The sequence below is a fragment of the Miniopterus natalensis genome, chromosome 14 (assembly GCF_054644295.1).
Source record: "Miniopterus natalensis isolate mMinNat1 chromosome 14, mMinNat1.hap1, whole genome shotgun sequence".
NCBI lineage: Eukaryota > Metazoa > Chordata > Mammalia > Chiroptera > Miniopteridae > Miniopterus > Miniopterus natalensis.
In genome coordinates, this window is record NC_142094.1 from 34,233,684 (window position 1) to 34,253,434 (window position 19,751).

At 40.0% G+C, this 19,751-nt stretch overlaps 1 protein-coding gene across 1 annotated transcript in view; it reads right to left on the minus strand.

Annotated features, from left to right (window-relative positions):
* Nucleotides 1-19,751, minus strand: part of ASAH2 (N-acylsphingosine amidohydrolase 2) — a 47,356-nt gene that overhangs the window by 19,943 nt on the left and 7,662 nt on the right. Inside the window, exons 4-11 of the mRNA XM_016220741.2 lie at nucleotides 18,347-18,523; nucleotides 16,943-17,070; nucleotides 15,694-15,771; nucleotides 6,932-7,052; nucleotides 4,663-4,788; nucleotides 2,298-2,384; nucleotides 495-599; nucleotides 290-371 (exon numbers count right to left, since the gene is read on the minus strand). Coding sequence (XP_016076227.2) covers nucleotides 290-371; nucleotides 495-599; nucleotides 2,298-2,384; nucleotides 4,663-4,788; nucleotides 6,932-7,052; nucleotides 15,694-15,771; nucleotides 16,943-17,070; nucleotides 18,347-18,523 — 904 coding nt within the window. The remainder of the gene's footprint in view (nucleotides 1-289; nucleotides 372-494; nucleotides 600-2,297; nucleotides 2,385-4,662; nucleotides 4,789-6,931; nucleotides 7,053-15,693; nucleotides 15,772-16,942; nucleotides 17,071-18,346; nucleotides 18,524-19,751) is intronic.

The window sequence follows — 19,751 nt, forward strand, 5'->3', positions numbered from 1 at the left end:
ACAGTGTAATGACAATCTCCTTCTGCATCCCCCAACTCCCTCTGCCCAAGCACAATTTACAATTATACATCCACAGACTAAAATGCAAAGAGAATTTTTGTCTAATTCTATTTGAATCAGTTGAACACTGAGTCACAATAGACACCTATTTATTCCTGGGAAACCTGGGTGTCATGTACAAACCTGGAATAAAAATAGCAAATGTATTGGCTACAAGTAGACTCTGTTGGAGACACAACCCTGAAGCTTCAGAACCTGGGACCACAGATTTCATTAGACTGCACCTCACCCTGCGTAAAATTGAAGCTCCCAACTCCATCGATTGTGCCAGCTGCAAAACTGTAGCCCAGGGCTGGTTTACATGTTTTTGCCTAGAGGAAAGATTTTAAAAACAAAGAAGAAACAATGAAACAGAAGTTAAACTTCCACTAATAATGAGATTAGTCCTGAGCTTTACCCTTGTGGTATAATCAGTGTGACTCGGTGACACTTACTGTGTGTGTGGAATTGAGCGAGACAGTGACATCCGTCATGTTCACCCACTGATGAGCCGAAGTCAGTGGCCCAGTTAACTCCTGGGAAGCGAAGGCATACAGCACCTAGAAGGCCCACAGAGGCTAACTGTTATATGCAAAAAGCTATCATGAATACTATCATTGTACCCAATAAGTACCAATTTGGAAAAGGCTCTCTCAGCCAAGTTTTGTTCTGCTGGCTGCTTAGCAATAGCTGCAACCCATGTGGATCTCTCTACCAACCCATTGCTTCCCTGAAGATTGAAGGCCCGGGGATGGTCGACCTGTGTCTTTTCCTCACAAAGACGAAACAGTAGTGATACAGGATGTGGCACAAAAGGCCCCAATCTCACTTGAAAGACAGTCAAGAAAATTTAAGATTAGAAGTAGGAAGGCCAAATTACTTTCTTTGCCAGAACAAGCGTGTATCCTCGGGCATGCTCAGAATCCTTGGGCCCTCTGGCAGGGCTGGCTTGAGAAGATGCCAGAGGGTGGCTTGAAAGACTCCAGACCCCATGTAATCTGCTTAAACTCCCCTAACACCCGCCCCTCCTTGATGATCTTTTTTTTTCTCAATGTGGTTAATTGATGCTTTTTCAATCTCATGGGAAATGTGAGTCAAAACATGTTTAGAAATGTTTGTTTTTCTTGATCTGTATCATACAATATAGGCAAATCCTGCTTCAGCACAAGTCCCTTTGCCCCAGACCCATTGCCACCCCAGCCCCATCCCAGTTTCAACAGCCACCCGGGGGCTCTCAAGATAACCAGAGGAGGCAGCTGCAGCTGGTGTCCCTTAAGAGGGAAGCTGTGCCTTGCGGAGAAGAGAATGCAGAATATGGGACAAATCTCTCTGACTCCCAGGCCCAGAAAAGTAACAAAATTTCTGACACCTAATTGTGTCACGGGTGCACTCCCTAAATAGAATCTGTTAATTTAGAGCAATCCACTGATAATACCACAGTAATTAAAAAGAAACTGCCACAGTTAGGGCTGGCTAGTGTCTGATGTTTTTAAAGATGCTTTTGATCTTCTTTAATTGCTCTTGAAACATTTTAGAGCCCTTGGAACAAAACATTTACTTACACACACACACATACACATGTGCACAACAAATATAAGCAAGCTGTGAAAAGGAAGAGATTTAACTATCATTATCAGAGATATCTCAGCTCTCGAGCTCATCCTTGGTCTTTTCAATCAGAAATCTGTCTCCATAGAAGCTGACACATAATATGGTACAAAATAGAAGATAAAATTTAGGAGTGGGAGGAGGGTAGAGTAAATCATAGTAATCTCGCTGGAGACCAGCTTCTCTCCTCATCAAAAAAAAAAAAAAAAAATGTTTAGAAAAGATAAGATGGATGATCTTTGACATATCAAAGAAGACTAGTTGAGAAATGGCTAGGTGATGCGGCAGGCAAAGCCCTGAGAGATTTCTGAGATTCTGGAACAGTCTGGTCACATATACCATGTTCATTGAAACCCTTACAATGTATCTATCATCCCACTGTCTGAACAAGCCCTCTGGCTGAAGAGAAATGTCTTCCTGATCACTTGGTTTTAAGGTACTGCCTGTGAGTAAGTGGCTGTACCAAGCCGAGAGATGTGTGTGGCTTGTGGAAGCGGCCTTCCTAACTGCATGCAGCAGCACCCAGGCCTCCAGCCTCCTAGGTGCAGCTCGAGCTCCTGTCTTCCTTACAGTCGTCGGCACCCTTGCAATGTCAGTAGATCTTCACGAACCATTTTAAATGAATTGGAAAGGCGGGGCACACGGCTCACCGTAGCTCTCTGGTACAGCATCCGCCCTATAATTTGTGTGCTTTCCAGCATACTCCGCCCAGGTCCCATCGCCATGCACATGGTAGACTGCAGCAAAACAAGACAAGAGATGTTCTCAGTGAAAAGAGCGATTATTTTAAGAGATGGAAAATTATAAGTGACTTTAAGCAAATATATTTTTAAGACACATTCTAGCATTTCTTCTCAGATATTCTCTCAATTTACAGATTATGAAAAACAAAACTATTCCTTGAATTGGAGCAGCAAGTATATTTAGAAATCATCTAGTCCAGCACCTTACTTTCAAAACTAAGGGAAACGAGGCTCAGGTGTGTTGGAGGGTTTGCCCGAGATTATAGTTAAGCCTAAAGCCAGGCCTCTCCACTTGCTGCACACCTCTCTTTGCTTGTTCTTGCCTGTGGCTCTTGCTCATGATCACCTTAAGTTGAAACTCAATTAAAATTACATCGGAACAACTAGCTGACCCTCGGGTAAATCAGTAAATAAATCTGACTCTATGCCTTATTTCATTCGTCAGAAAAATATGAGATTAATCAGATAAGTAAAATAAATGAATTCAAAAGTATTAAAAGTATGAGTGTATACATTTTAAAGTCTTAAGAGTGTGGAGGACCCTTCTAAAATTTATATAGAACAGGCTTAATAAATCTGCCAACTTAAACACTAAACATTCACATGGGGAAAATCAAAACATAATTAAGGCTGAAAGATAACTGACAAGCAGGGAAGAGGGGGAATTGTACTGATTACGACAAACTAAGACTTTAAGATATTAGGAACTTTAAAAAGTCAGTAAGAGCCCTGGCCAGTGTGCTCAATGGTTAGAGTGTCAGCCCACAAGCCAAAGAGTTTCAGGTTCGATTCCCGGTCAAGGGCATGTACCTGGGTTGCAGGTTCGCTTCCCACCCCCGGTCAGGGCTTGGCGGGAGGCAGCCAGTCGATGTATCCCTCTCACATCAGTGTCTCTCTCTCTCTCTTCCTCTCTCTCCCCATTCTTCCCTTCCTTCCTTCCACTCTCTGAAAAAGCAACGGAAGAAATATCCTCAGGTGCAGATTAACAGCAACAAAAAAAGTCAATAAGAAAAAATTAATCTATATTAATGCCTTTTGATTTATCCGTATTGAGTTAGGTTATCTCTTATTTGTAGTAAAAAGCATCCTATATGTATATCAAAATCATCACATTGTACACCTTAAAATTACACACTATCCTATGGAAATTACCTCAATAAAGCTGGAAAAAAATAAAAGTAAAAAAAATCACTATAATGGATACAAATATAGATGAAATAGGTAAAAAAAGAAATGTAAATAGCCCTCGACATGAAAATATGTTCAATCTCATGAAAAATTACATGTAAGTTTAAGCTGCATGTTGGGTTGGTAAAAACGGAAAGACTGGCAGCCCTGGTGTTGGTGAGACTGAGGACACTGTCCCTCGTGCGCTGCGGGTGCAAGTGGGGCTGAGGGAGCGTTTAGACCACGTGCAGCATACGGCAGAGGTCCTTTCCCTTTGACAGCAAACTCACTTTTAAGAATTTGGCCTAAGGTGAAACTCTTACTCGCAATCTTTGACTTTCATACCAAGAATAAGAGCTTTGACTTTACAGAGAGTAAGAACCCAGAAACGAGCACCTGAAAAATCTAAATGAGCTTGAGGGAGGGGAGAAGCAGTTACATAAATGATGGTAAGGCCTCATTTATCTTTGAAACTTACCACAGAGACCTAAATATAGTCAATAAAAAGGTTTTTAAGACAAATTGGGTAGAAAACTAAAATGCTGGCTCAATAAAAAAAATCAATAAATAAGTTATAAAATGATCATGACTGCACAAATACATAGGAAGACATTACATAGGTAACTTCTGGAAAGGGGAGAGGGGATTTTCACTTTTTACTATTCTCTATACTTTCATGTTGAGTTTTGACAGCAAGATTTTTGCAGTTTTAAAAGAAAAAATTGACCTTATATTGTTTTTTAAAAAAGTCTAAAGACTTCCTAATCAATAAGAAATATCTTAGGCAGGTAGTTTTGGGCACTAACTTGTGCCTGCAGAAACGCCAAGGCAAAATGTTTCAGGCTGTCCAAGTTTGGGGAAGGATTATTTAATCTGTGGCATTTACTAAATTGTCTCACCATTCAAAAAACTTCACAAATCATATGGAAAATTACAATTTTACCTAATTAAAATTTAGTAGAAGAGCTTTTGAGAAGAGCAGGTGATAGAGGTAAGTAGGTCAGAGTATACTTGAGGAAAACATATTTGTAAATTAATAATGAATATTTAAACATAAAAGATACATGAGATGCAAAAACAAAGATTTCCTGTCATAATTACCTACCCCACCAATGGGACAAGTGCTGTTGGAGTTATCACAGGACTCTCCCGTGTTGACACAGCGTGGGCCAAGAATATTGGGGGACACGTCTCCTAGGTTTGACGAAGCAAAAGCTGCTACAAACGGTCCCTGCCAAAAGAAACAGCCAATTGCCTTTTAGTCTTCTTTTATTTCCCATGACTTCCATTAAAAAAGCAAACATTCAGTGTGCTTTGGTGAACTATTCAAAATCATTTGCACACAGTAAAAAGAAGGGATGTACATACAATATTCTTAGAAAATGTTTTACATCCAAAAAGGCTCACAGTGCAGTCCATGTACATATTACTACTCATGATAGTCCAATGATCAATAGAGCTGTTTCAAGCAGGACAGTTTCAAATTTGTGCCTCAAACAGAAACATTTTAACAAGAAACAGGGTGTACAACAACAAATTACAAAATGCTGAAACATCAATCTAGTCTTTGGTATTGTACCTAGAGCCCCAAGATGCGTTTGCCATTTAACAATAAATATTCTGCCCTGGCCGGTAGCTCAGTTGGTTAGTGTGGACCCAATATGCCAAGCTTGTGGGTTCGATCCCCACCCAGTCAGGGCACACACAAGAATCAACCAATAAATTCATAAGTGGAACAACAAATCGATTCCTCTCTCTCTCCCCCCTTCCTCTCTCTCTCTAAAATCAATCAATAAATTTTTTTTAAAAATAAATAAAATGAATAAATATCTTATTGCCTTAAAAAAAGGAGAGCCAATCCAGATTTTCCTGTTGCAAAACTGAACCTAAATATAGCATCCACCATCCAGACTTTTGCTTCCAGGCATCTTTTGCCTCTCTCTTCAACCTGAAGTAACAACACTTAACCTTTTGTAATGGTGCAAGGTATTAACCTCAACCCACTGGTCTACCACTCTGTCTTGTTATTATTTATTTATTTATTTATTGGTTCGAAATATTCCAAGTGACTTTAATTTTTTTTTTCATTGAATGTATTGGGGTGACATTGGTTAATGAAATTATATAGGTTTCGAGTGTATAATTCTACAATATATTATCTGCATATTATATTGTGTGTTCACCACACACAGTTAAGTCTCCTTCTGTCACCAGTGACCTCCCCTTTACCCTCTCCTACCTCCCCACCCCCTTTCCCTCTGGTAATCATGCTGTTGTCTGTGTCTATGAGTTTCGTTGTGTTTTTTGTTTTTGTTTAATCACTTCCCTTTTTCTCCCAGCCTCTTAACCCCCCACCCCTCTAACAGCTGTCGGTCTGCTCTCTGTATCTATGAGTCTGTTTCTATTTTGTTTATACCATTCCATCTTAAATGTCTTAAATTTTCTTAGAAAAAGAGATAAGCAAGTATCGGAGATCGTGATGCTAAAAAGACAATTTATTTCAAAGTGCCTAGAACCCAGCCAATGATCAAAAATTAGCCTTTTTTCCTTAAAACACAGGCTAAAATGAAAAAAATACAGTTTTGTCAACAAAAGAACTAAAAGATCAGACCAAATGCTCATGGGGTCAATATCTTTATAACAGTGCATTATTCTAGTTAAGGGCCTGGAGTTTACATCCCATCATCATGTATTCTTCTGCCTTAGATGCCGGTGGCACGCATAGCACGGTCCCTCCTCCCGCTTTTCTGTCTATATGGTCTTCATTTCATACAGATCTGAGCAGCTTCCTGGAGCGCATGGACTGGGTTCCTGGCCCCCATCTCTGACCCTGTCACTTCCTGTGTTTCAAAGTTACAAACAAATCTGATGGATTAGAGTTGTCTCTAATTTAGGCCTCATTACAGGAAAGTAGAACAAAGTCCTGGAAAGGAAATTCACCATTAAAAGGAAAGTCTGGACCAGTGAAAAGAGCTCATCACCTGCCCTCATTCAGGTTCTCACACCATTAAGGAGATGCTTAATACTTTTATAACTCTGAAAATAAAAGTAAACATCCATACAGTTTATCATGTTTCCAAGTTGATAAAAGACTATTATATATTACAAAAATCTTGAACTTGCCCTTCTTTTTCCAACTAATTGTAACTTATGAGGCCATCAATATAAGTAGTGTTTGACACAAAGTTTATTGGTGGTTTTGAATTTTTCTTTCCCTACTAGGGAAGATGGAAAATTCTTTTTATCCAAGTATGTCAGTATGTGATGTCCATAATGACACTTACCCTGAAAGCATGAATCAGCTATCCTGAACATTGAATGAGTGATAATGCTCAATGAATTAAGATGAAGCTTTCAGTAACATAAATTCTCACCTGCCCAGGCAAGTATCCTTTGTTCTTCTCTTGCTCAAAAAGGTAAGATGCATAGCCCATATTGTCACTATTTACAAGATGATTGCTGTTGTTCATGCTGACTGGGTGGATGGCAAACCAGCTGTAACAAAGCAAGAAGCCCTAAGTTAATGAAGAAAGTCAGGTAACCGAAGCCAAAAATGATGACTGGGAGCCTAAGCTCTCCCTAGCAGAAAAAAAATAAAAATGTTAATGATGGGTATTCCACATTACAAACATTTAACGACAGGCATTCCCCAGCAGAAAAAAAATTTAATGACAGGCATTCCACACTTAGGTTCTTTTATTGTTAATGAGCTTAAATTACTAATAATATACTTAAGAAGTCCAATCATTTACTTAAGTTAAAAATACAAATCTATTTTTATGAATATTTCATCATCATCTTCTTCATTGTGAGCTTTTAACAAGAGCCAAGGCTGGTCAGTTATCAGGTGATATACCTGAAGAACTGCATAGACAGACTTTGTCCTTCAAGACAGGCACACATATAATAATTATTCAAATCAATCCAGTCTAATTCAAAAGACACTTACCGACAGTCTGCTGTGTGCCAAGCACTGAATAAACAGCAGTTTACTTTCAGAATCTTCCAGAAGACAAGGGTGTGAGAAAATGGCTTTAATACAGTGTGACAAAGGTTACAAAGTGTTTGGGGACCAGAGATGACTAGCAATTAATTCTTAAGGTCATTCCAGGGAGAGAAAACAGCAGAGTAACTGCATGGAGGCATGAAAGAGGTTGTTATGCATAATTCAATAGAGCCTTGTGCACAGTAATAGCTTTAGTGTAGAGCTATACAGTTTATAAATTAATGTCACATCTGTTACTTTATTTGAACTTCACAACAACCCTGAGAGACAGGCTGTTGATACCTCCACTCTGCAAGGTGTCTCAGAGAAGCAAAACGGTGGCCCACTTGTCATAGGGGTGCAAGGCTCAAGTTTGGGTCTTGTGACACCTTGTCCAGTGGCCTTTGTAGGGTCAAACCTCCATCCAGGTGCAAAAGATATTTACAGAATGAAAAGCTGTAAACAGATTAGCTAGAATGATCAAGAAAAGAGACATGCCAATTCATAAAGCTTTAGGCTAATTTAGGATGTTTTAAAAAGAATCTTTTTGATTTATTTCCTCTCTGAAAACTTTTTAAACATTTTAGCTTACATTCCTACCTAAGTGATACAGTGCACAAAACTGAACATTTACATAATGACTGGGGATGTTTTGGACTTCAAGGCCATTGCTCAGGATTCAGTTCTCATTGGCCAACAGATGTATATGTAGGTCAGAGGTGGCCAGCACAACGCCCACGGGGGCTGGGTAGGCGACATGAATGAGGTAAGCTGGTTGCTGCAATAGGGGCCGGTGAGGACTGTGGGGATCTGCAGGCACTTGCACTGGCTAAAGGCTGCAGTCTCTGCTGTGCCGCAGCCAAATGCTGCCGTATGGGGGTGCAAGCCACGGCTGCTAGATCTTCCCTTTTTTTTTTCAAGAAAAACTACAAACCCCGTTTTTTTGAAATAGTTATCTATCTAAAAATGCTTGCAGAAATAAATGGCATGGAAACAAAGGAGGGCAACTGTTACAAATTAAGAGACTTAGGAGTCATAACCAACAAATAGCGTTTGTGAACTATGCTTGGATTCCGATTCAAACAAAATGACTGTAAAAGACTTTATTGATGCAATCAGGGAAAACTGAACACAGGCTGGGTTTTAGATCATATTAAGAAATTAATTTTAATTTTGTTGGTTATAATAACAGATTGTAATTACATTTTTAAAGTGTTTATCTGATAGATACTGAAATATTTATGAGTAAAATGACATGATATCTGACATTTGTTTCAGGGGTTTTTTTGCTTTGTAGTTAATCCTACATTTGCAGGAAGATTTTTTTGGTATATTTTTATTGATTTCAGAGAGAGGAATGGAGAGGGAAAGGGAGAGAGAAATAGAAACATCAATGATGAGAGTCATTGATTGGCTGCCTCCTGCAAGCCCCCTACTGGGGATCGAGCTTGCAACCCAGGCATGTGCCCTGACGGAATTGACCCTTGACCTCCTGGTTCATAGGTCGATGGTCAACCACTGAACCATGCCAGCCAGCCATTACTAAATGTATGTATTATATTATTAATACATTTCCCCTTGCAGTAAGCCTTCCATAATTTGACATTCATTAAAAGTAAACTTATACATATTTGCTTTTAAATATTATAGCAAAACACACAAATGAAAAGGAGCAGAAGAATGAAACAGAATGGCAGAATATCGCTAATTATTGAGCTGAATAATGGTTATGTGGAAATTTATTAGACTAATCACTGTAAATTGGTATATATTTGAATCATTTCAGTTTTTTTTAACAGTGTAAGGCCAAATCACCTGCCTGGGACTGAATTCAGTCCCCAAGGTATACGCTCTCCACTGTGCAAAGGGACAGAGGTTTAGGCTGAAAGCAGCTCTGAGGTCATTCCCTAGAACTTACTTGCAAGGTTTCTATATTTTAAAAAACCCTTAAATTAGTTTCTGTTTTGTGGCTTGTCTTTTTCTCCTAAAACTTAGGTGCCAGGGGAATTCTACTCAAATAGTGTTTTCCAATTAGCTGGAGTCCACTTTTTGTTTTATTCCACTTAAAAATGGGGTGGTGGCCATGACAATTCCATGGCTCCCCAACCAAAATATTTCTGCCTAATATGATTGCACGAAGGCTGGCCAGGTTGAGCCAGACCACAGCCCTTCCCGTGAAATCAAGGAAAACCGTAGAACAATTCTATCAACGTTGACTACCATTCAGCACTCGTGAGGCGCAGGATTTTCCAAACAGTCTCATGTTACTCCCACAATAACCCGTGGAGTCAGATGCTATCATTATCCTCATTTGACAATCAAGGAAAAGAAGTCTCAGAGTGGTGACGTAACCTGACCAAGGTCACCCAGGTGCAAGTCAAGCTGCAGGATATGAATCCAGGTTCATCAGACTATAAAGCCCATGTTCTTATCTGCTCTGGGATAATGGCTTAGTCCCTTTGTTCATTCACTTTCTCATTCAATAGGCATTTCATAACTTTGGCTCTGTGCCAGATGCCGTGGACACAGATGATGGATGATGGATGATGACTGAGGCATCATCTTGCCCTTAAGAAATGCTTCAGGGAGGGTGTGACATTTGAGCTGGGTCTTCAAAGATGAGTAGAAACCTGGCAGGGGGATCACTAAAGAAAAGTCATTCATTGCAAAGGCATACAGATGGGCTGAGGGGCAGTGTGTCCAGATGACGGACAGTCACAGTGGCTGGAGCAGAATGCTTAAGAGCAAAGAGAGATGGTGGCTGTGCCATTCATTCAATCAACATGAACTTATTGGTAGCCAAGTGTGTGGTGGGCATTGCGTGAAACCCCAAGGAACATAGAGATGAATCAGCTGTGAAATCCCAATAATATCTGTGAAGGAAGCAAAGGCTAAGAATTTTGGTCTACTAACTAGACTACAAACTTGAATTTTTATTTATTTCATTGAGTTATTTTCATTTCTTTTAGGCCTTAGAAAACTAATTGAACTCTTTCTCTACAACATATAAAAAAGTAAGTATTCAAAAAAGTTATTTAAATTTCAGAATAAGAAGGTGCTTATTTTTCCTCCTCTGCCCTTTGAAATATGTTATTAAAATATCAGACTTGTCACAGCAACCAAAGGACTATGGTAAAAGATGAATACATATTAAGATAGGAACAAAGGTGGCCATTTTAAATTAAGAAGGCTGTGCTCACAGCCTGTTTTATCTGGTCAGAAATATATTCATCAAAGCAAAGTTCAAAAGAGAGGAAGAAAGGTTTAGGTAGTTTCAAAAGAAATTAGACTACAGACAGAAAAGAATGAATATGTCCCAGTTCATAAACATTTTAAAATGATGATTATGTCATAGCTGGGATGTGCAAGAGGAAGCAGGGCTCAACTTTGTTCAGCCTGACACAATCAAGGTACCGGGGAGACACAAGAGGGTTGAGATTTTATCCTAGGTGGTAGCAAAGTTAGTTAACATTTCTGGATCTCTGTTTCCTGAGACTGAAAAATAATACATTTTAACTATGCTTTTGAATCAATAAACAGAAAACTAATATAGAATATTATAATTATTTTCTCCTCCAATATAATTGAGGCATTTGGAGCAAAAGGTTTCTAGGGTCTCTTTCAATTTGGACTTTGTGTGCTTCCTACTTTGAAACTGGAAAAAAGGGGGGAAAAGCCAAATGTAAAAATCAAGCTTCTTAAATATTTCTAAAATAGTAACAAACTCGGCCTAGGTTCCATTCGCCCAGACCTGGGCCAGCATGTCCCTCCCACACGCAGAAAGGTGGCTGACAGAGCAGGTAAGGGGAAGCTGAAGCCCAGCCCTGCTCCCGCTCACTGACCTAGACCTGGGTCAGCCCAGGAGACAGAAAGCCAGTGAAGGACGTGAATAGAGACCAGGGCTTCATAAACCAGCCAGTGCTAACGGAGAATGCTAAAGACAAAGGCAAAATGAGACGGAGACAAGAAAAGGGGTCAAGAATGGTTGGTGAAAGGCAGCCACGGAGTTTTTCCCATTTGCCCTCTAAGTGGGGTAAGTAGACTGAGGGCAGAATGTAGAGGGAAGAATAGGAAGCCACAGGGAATCGACAGTGGGACATTGTAATTCAGGAAGTCATAGTCTTGGATGATAGAGAAGCTTCACACACACACACACACACACACACACACACACACACACACACACACTCCCTGCGACTGAGTTCTGTAAGCCAATATCATTCAAATAAATTAGTGTAACTTCATAAGTTGAATTTTTCTAAGTGGGTACACAAATTACCCAAGCAGGTTACACAAATCAATGTCCCTGTTGTTTTTTAAAATGCGCCTTGAAAAGGGCCCCCTTACATGACCCTTTCTGTATGAATGAAAGGATTCCCAGTGTATAAAACAGAAGCCAGTGGAGCAGTTGGCCAAACACCTGCGCAGACCTTCCTTACAGCTCCAGCGAAGAGAGGCCGCGTCATGCCAACTGCTAGAGGGCCCACGGGGGCTGGGGGGCAGGGGAAGAGTCCGTGCCACGCCTGCAAACTCAAGGAAGACAACTTGGCAGAGGTGAAGAAACAGAAGTGAGACAAAGCCTGTCGTTGCACCATATTGAGGAAATGAGCCTCTGCCAGAGCCACCTGCACGAGGGTGACTGCTTGAATCAGCCATGCTGATCAGCTGCCCTTATGACTTTCCTTTGGATGCAGACATTTGAAACCTCTCTGTTTTCTCCTGTCACAGTTTCTTCACACACATGGTGTCTTACTACATCAGGAGATCTCAAGACTCAGTTACGTCTTCTCCACTGGATGACAGACTCACTCTTTATGGTGCCTTCCAGAGTCTCTCCAAGTGAATTTTGTAAATGCCACACAGCTTATTTTAATTCAGAATTCAAAACATTCCAAACCCGTTCTCAATCATTTACTGTTTCTGCATAAGGCAGTATCAGGCAAAAAGGTAAAAATATTTCCCTTAAATCAACTGGAGCAAATAGTGGCCTCGAATTTGTAGAGGATTTCAGGGTCTATGGAATAGTTTCATGCACAAAATCCTATTTCATTCCTCGAGTCATCACCCTTCTTCCTAACCTTTCAAGAGCCCTCAACTCCCAAACCCCTCTTAAAACACTTTAGTGATTTTCCATTCCCCTCAATTATAAAGACCAAAATATTTATCATGGTATCTAATCTCTACCTCTAACTTTATCTCACAATATCCTTTGCACTTCAACCATGCAAACCTTTTATCAGCTCCTCAAAATGGACCACAGGACTTTTGCCCATGCGTGTCCATCTGTGTTAAAAGTTCTTTTCCATTCCATTTTGCCAGTTAATTCCTCCCCTTCCTTTAGTTTTCAGCTCTATTGTCACTTTCTTGGGGAAGTCTTTCCCAGTCTCCCTGACCAGGTCAAATCTCTTTAAGATAGCTCTACCAGCCTTTCTTTCCTAGCATTTAACCCAATTATAATTACACATATTTTTGTATGACTATTTGAAATCCTTTTGCCTCTATCAGTTGACTGTAAGTCCTATAAAAGGCAGCAACTACATCTATTTTTCCTTATCAGTGTATCTATAGTAGTAGCTCAGCTCGTGACACATATATTCTCTAATAGTGAATGAATGAATGAATGAATGAATGAATGAATGAATAATTTCTGTGTAGAGAGAAGATGTTAAACCTACCTTTGATAAATGTAGAAACTGAATCTCATAGAGTTTAAGGGATTTGCTCAAGGAGCACAGAACACAGGTATTTGATTCCAAGGTATCTGATTTCTGATTTCAAGCCAGGAAATGCATCTTTATAAGAACTGGGAAGTGTTGCATGGCACATAGCAGGTGCCTAGTGCAGACTTGTTAAATGAACAATGGAAACAAAAATGAAAGTAGGAGGAATAAATTATGAATTTAAATATTGTTTTCAGTGTGAAGAAAATAGTTTTGGCTGTCACATTGGGCAGGTCACATCACCTTTCTGGGCCTCAGCTGAAGTTTGAACTTGATTATCTCTGCTGTCTGCAAATCTGAGATTCTGTGCTTCCAAATTCCTCATACTTTGGATTCTAACAGCAGACACCTACATGTTTGTTGAGTTCCTTAGCAGCCCAAATTTGACTTTATGTTTTGGATTATTTTCAATGCACTCAAAGAGCAACTTTCACTATGCAATGAGAGGCAATTGAAGGAGCAATTACATCAAAGATAACACGGAGGCTATAGAAACAATGCAAAGTTATATCTGCCTCCTGTCCCAATCACCCAACTAGCCTGTGAGACCCCTGAAGATAGAGAGGGACCATGACTTGTTCATCATGACATACCCCAAACACACCGGTGTGTACCTGACACTTAGCAAGTCTGTGAAGTTAAATGCTAGGTAGCAACTAATCAGTAGATAGGTTTATTGTAACAAGAGAATGAGTCATATTATGTTGATCCATATAATAAAGTTTATGGGAGTTGTTAGTGTCCTCACTTTAAACCCAAAGAAGTAACCCCAGTGCTAAGAGTTCCAAGCACGCTAACATGCCAATAATGAAGCTTTTAGAAGAGGTAGATTGTTATTCTATTTCTTACCTCTTAGCTAAAATTATTTTACTTTTTTTTCTTTTTAATCCTCACCTGAGGATATTTTTTTCCATTGCTTTTTCAGAGAGAGTGGAAGGGAGAGAAGGGAGGGCATCAATGTGAGAGAGACACATCAATTGGTTGCCTGATCGAGCCTGCAACCAAGGTACATGCCCTTGGCCAGAATCAAACCAAGGACCCTTCAGTCTAAGGGCCGACACTCTATCCACTGAGCCAAATCAGCTAGGGTTGAACTTTTTTCTATGTCAGGCACAAAACTGGAGCTTTGCATGCATTATCTCATTTAATCTTCAAACAACCCTATGAGTTATTAATATTCCCATTTTCAAATAGAAGAGTTGAGGTGTAAGTAAATAAGCTACTTTCCCCAGGCCACAGAGATTTGAACCCAAGTCTTAAAATCTAACCTAAAACCTGACCTACTTACCACCATGCTGCTCCCTACCTAGTTATAGAGCCAACCCTGGTATGTGACTTGTGGGTCATAGTCTTCAACATTTCTCTTCACGCCTTAGTACTTTTAATTATTGTTCATTTTATTCACATAGAAACTTTCACTTAAATATTTCATAATTCTACCTGGCAGAACCTCACCACCTTTACTAACACTTATTATCAACATTTTTAAGGACTCACTTTACCCCTCAATTTTAGAGATAAGAAAACTGAGACACACAGCAGTTACATAACTTGGCCTAAGTAACAGAGCTAAGAAGTTCAGAGTGAACCCAAGCCATTTGCCTCTAGCACCCCAGCGTTAACATACACTCTCCTAGGGCATTTCTGCATCACTTAAAAGTCCACACGTCAAGTATCTGGCACTGTTACCTACCCTGAGTCAGTCCAATTGCAGTGACCAAAATCACCTGTGAATGGGAATGCCTTCTTTTCAGAGAAAACAAAATCCCCAGGTTTTCTTGTACATAAAAAGGTGCTAAAATCGGTGCCAAGCTATAATTGTACATCACCTGCTTCCTTTAAGTGGTCTCAGCTCTGCTTTCATCACTAATTAGCATCATCCTACATTAAAATTCACTCAAACCTTTTAGGAAAACACAGTAAATAATCTCAAATCCATATTCATTTGCCTGGTTGGTCAGATTGTTTTTTGCATTTTACCAAGAGATAATTGTCTACCATCATAGAAGTTTCATGAATCAGATCTTTCCAAAAAATTTTTTTAATTTAAATATATATATTTATTGTTGACAATATTACAGATGTCCCCTATATAGGATCTTGATACAGTCTTATGCACTAACATTTACTGAGTATATCAAATACCAGATGCTGTGCTGACTTCTTCACCCAGATCCCTCATTTATATAACCCTTTCACTAGCCCTGTTTTACAGGTGAAAAGCTAAACCTGAGAGGCTGAGAACCTTGCCACAGAGCCCACAGCTGGACCTCAGATGTGCCCGATTCCCGAGTCTGGACTATTAACCACTCAACTTACTCTCAGCCCCTACTGCCACCATTCCAGTCTCTTCCCCACCCTCACCCTTGTAATTAAGGAAAGTTATCCAGACAGAATTTTAAAAAAAAGAAAAAAGAAGTAAACAGAGTACCTGATAAGGCCCAGGTCGTCTCCATTCAAATCTACCATTTTCAAGACTACCATTTCCTTGTCCGTATTGGAAGAATACCTAGTCGCCAAAGCAAAGAAATGTAGTCAGTTTTATGTTGGAACCTGGGCACCATGTGTGATGAACAGCAGAAGCTGGCACAGAAACAAAACCAACAGGCCTCCCAGTGAGCAGGGCTCCCGGCCATACTGTAGGCCCGGGGACTGCACTCAGGACCTCAGGCCTCAGCCAGAGAAACGGTTTGCAGCTGTGACCAGGGCTGGGGGCGCTAGGTTGGCTAGCTGGAGATGAAATACACATTTTTACGTAATATACTCAATATCACATAACATGTATTTCTTACAAAAAGGATTTCCCTTTGAAATTCCTATTCATATCACATTTTAATGGGCCCTCTTAAAAATAGCAGGAAACATGTAAAATCAAAAGCATTCAGCACCCGTGACTTAAAATGTTTTTATGCTCTTCCAAGGGACAGCAGATTCTATTTTCTAAAAAATCAACTCTTTTGAAAGCTATTGAAAAATATGCAGGCAAGTGTAAAATGTCAAGTGGTCAGGTTGAATGAGAGAGTATTTTACATTGCCGCAGTAGCCAACTACACCTCTTCCGTTGCAAACCTGACTCATCACTTAAAAAAAAAAAAAAAAGACCAAGTAATCATCTCCCTTAGTCACTCCATTTAATTATTCTAGTTTTATTTCTTGTTCTTCCAGTATTTTTATTCAGTTATCTCCTCTCTCTTGCCACATTCTCTTGAGCTAAGATGATTTCTTCTGAATAACATAATCAAAAGAGCTACTCATTAATTTAACAAATACTTGTTACGCACATTTTTATCTCCACTTTACAGATCAAGAAAGTGAGAGCCCATAAATTAAGATAAGAAAATCACTTATCATCCTCACCATATATGTCCTAAATGTCACTCAAGTAGGAAGTGACAAAGCTAAGACGAGCCCACGGGTCTGTCAGATTCCACAGCCTGGAGCCCTTCAAACCCTCACACTGCCTCCCACAGCAGGAAGACACGTGCGAAGGTTGGTGTGCATTTCTTTGTTTACCTTTTATTTCTGCTCATCTTAGATTATAAACATGCTTTGAAATTATTATCGCTCTAATACTTTTTTAGGATCCCACCACATTCGTCAAGTAACAACCTTGCTCTTAGATTTTGTTACCATCTCCTACAGGAAGCATGCGATTTGACTTTGACCATTACCCTCCTCACCTTATTCTCTCTGACAGTGGATTCTGAAGGTAAGAAAAAGGGCTTCGGTTGATTTGTGCACCCTCCACATTTCCTTTATTGATAAAGATTTTTCCTGGTTTCATATTTTTGTGTGCTATCTCAATGCTCTGTGGGTTTAAAAAAAAAAAAAAAAAGATTTGTAAAGTTAGAAATCCTGTTGGGAATGATGACTCAGTCAATATAAACAGAAGAAGCCCGAGGACAATTTCCTGGGTCTCCAACCTGTTCCCACTGTGGATGAAAGCTGGGAGCCACTCGGCTGGGGTGGCTGGAGATAAACAAGCATGGCCTTCAGGGCTGAGACAGAAAAAGTGCTGTGTCCAGAGAAGCACACGCCAGCCAGCCCCTGACTGCTGACTCAGCATGTCCGCCAGCTCAGGGGGTGCAAACGGGAGACTAGACCCCTATAACACCAGGACAGGATTCGTCAACATGTCGGTATTTCCACCCTCAACCCCGTCTCCATCCCACCACACTCTAAGACAGAGTTTTTCAAACTTTGAGAAGCACAGTAAGCAATACGGTTTCCATCATAATTTAATGCACATCAACATATATGTCCTAAAACAAAGTTCACAATGTATATTAGGCACTATGATGTTTTCCAACTTTTTTATTTTAGGCCTTTTTTGTCATGCTTTTTGCAACCCATGAAATTGATTTCATAAAGCCATTTGTAGATTGCTAGCGACCATCTGAAAAACAGTGTTGCAAAGAAATGTCTGACTTTGCCAACTGGATCTCTGGATTTGGGGGTGGGGATGACAAGACAGAGAGAGACTAAACCTGAAAGGCAAAGGAATGAAGAAAGAAACATTAGCAAAGACCCTGTGGAAGAAAATTATAAGCTGGAAGATAGGAGAGAGAGGAGTTAAAAAAAAAAAAGAAAGGAAAAAAAAGGTACCCAAACCATGAGTGGGAGGAAAGTGTGGGGGTACTGGTAGGAGAACCATGTCAGTCTAAAGCTATTGTAGAGGACTTGAGAAGTGAGAAATGTATCCATTGAATCTCCTTTATACTCCTTGGGAAACACAAGGAAATATTGGGCAATACAAGGAATGATTGGAATTATTTGTAATTACTGTTGGTTCCTTGATGGGTCGATGTCTTTCCATGTGACTTTGTGCAAGAACAAGCCATGTGGGGCCCTATAATTTGTAAGGGTCACATACAAATTGTCTTCTGTCTCTTTAGATGACTATATGAGGGTTACTGCCATAGAATCCTCCTCTCCCAATCAGTGCCAGGGGTTAGGAAGGGGGAAAGGAGGGAGGTGCTAAGACTGTGCTCAGACCAAGATCCTACAGGGACTGTCTCCACAGCACACTCCTAAAACACTGTGAGCCATGGGAAGAACAGCTCCCTCTGGGGTTCTCTGCCTACCTTCACGATGCCTGTGACCATGTAATTGAAAGTTCGATTGCTGAATCCTTCACTGGCAATTACAAACACGGTGTACTGGAAATATCCTGCTGGAGCCGAGTGCGTGTGAGTGCCACTCAGGATCACATTGTCTCTTCTGTACAGGGAGCCATATTTACTTTTCAGTCTGTTCAGAACCTTCAAAAAAAAAACCACAACAAAACAGAACTAAGAAGAGAGAGAACTCAGGCGCTTAGCATGAGAAAAGGCCCTAATTAGTCCAATCACTCATCCAAACCAGTGACTCCCCTGTCAAGTGGCCCTTCACTCTACATATCACCACAGTACAGCTACGGGACATAAATAGTTTATATTGTATATACAGCTTCAGTACATCATCGTGGAAGTAACAACAACAGTAATAACAATAGCTAACATTTTATAGATTCTTGCTATGTGCAAGCACATACAATGCTAGGTATTACATACATTATGTCATTTTAAAATTACAATAACCTCAAGAGGTATGTACGTTTAACCCTGTCTTCTAGCTGATAACATCAAAGTGTACAGAAGTTAAATAATTTGCCCACTGATCTAATAAATAGCAGAGCCTGAATCCAGATCCAAGTCTCTCTAACTGTAGAGTCTCTCTTACCCATTCATCTTTCCACACATACCATTAATACCCAGGCACTGTTCTAAACACTAGGAATATATGAGGTTCCAACCCTGAAGAAGTTTTTATTCTAATAAGAGAGAAAGATAATAAAGAATAAAATAAATATGCAATATTATATAGCTTATCACTTATCATGCTATGAAGCAAAATAGCTCTGGGTAAGGAAAAAGAAGATAGTGGGTATTAGTGAGGAAAGACCTTTCCAAAGAGGTTACCCTTCATCAGAGCCTTAAGTGAAGAGGGCAATCTGGTCATGTAATACCTGGGGGAAAAGCACTGTGGGAGCAGTAAATAGACAGTGCGAAGTCCTCTTTACTGTACTGTGTCGCTTCCCAAAAGGAGAGCTCATATTCCCCAACACTGACCAATGTACTTATTGGTCTGGGGGAAGTCAACACTATAACCTAATGATACCCCAGAAATCCTGTGGAGAAGTCCATGTGGAGAGGAACCATCTTGTCAGCACTAACTTGCTAGCCATTTGGGTGAGCAACCTTAGAAGAAGACCCTTCAACCACTGTCAAGCCTTCAAACAGCTGCCGTGAGTTTAACCTCATGACACAGAAGTGATAATAGGTGACCTCTGTTGTAACTTACGTCAGAATCACCCATGCCAGCCTCTCTGCTTTTCCTGACCGGCAGAAGTCCTGAACAATGATACATGACTATTCCTGCTTTAAACTGAGTTTTCCAGATAACTCTTTGTACAGCAATACATGACTGATAACAAAGAGACTCAGGGAA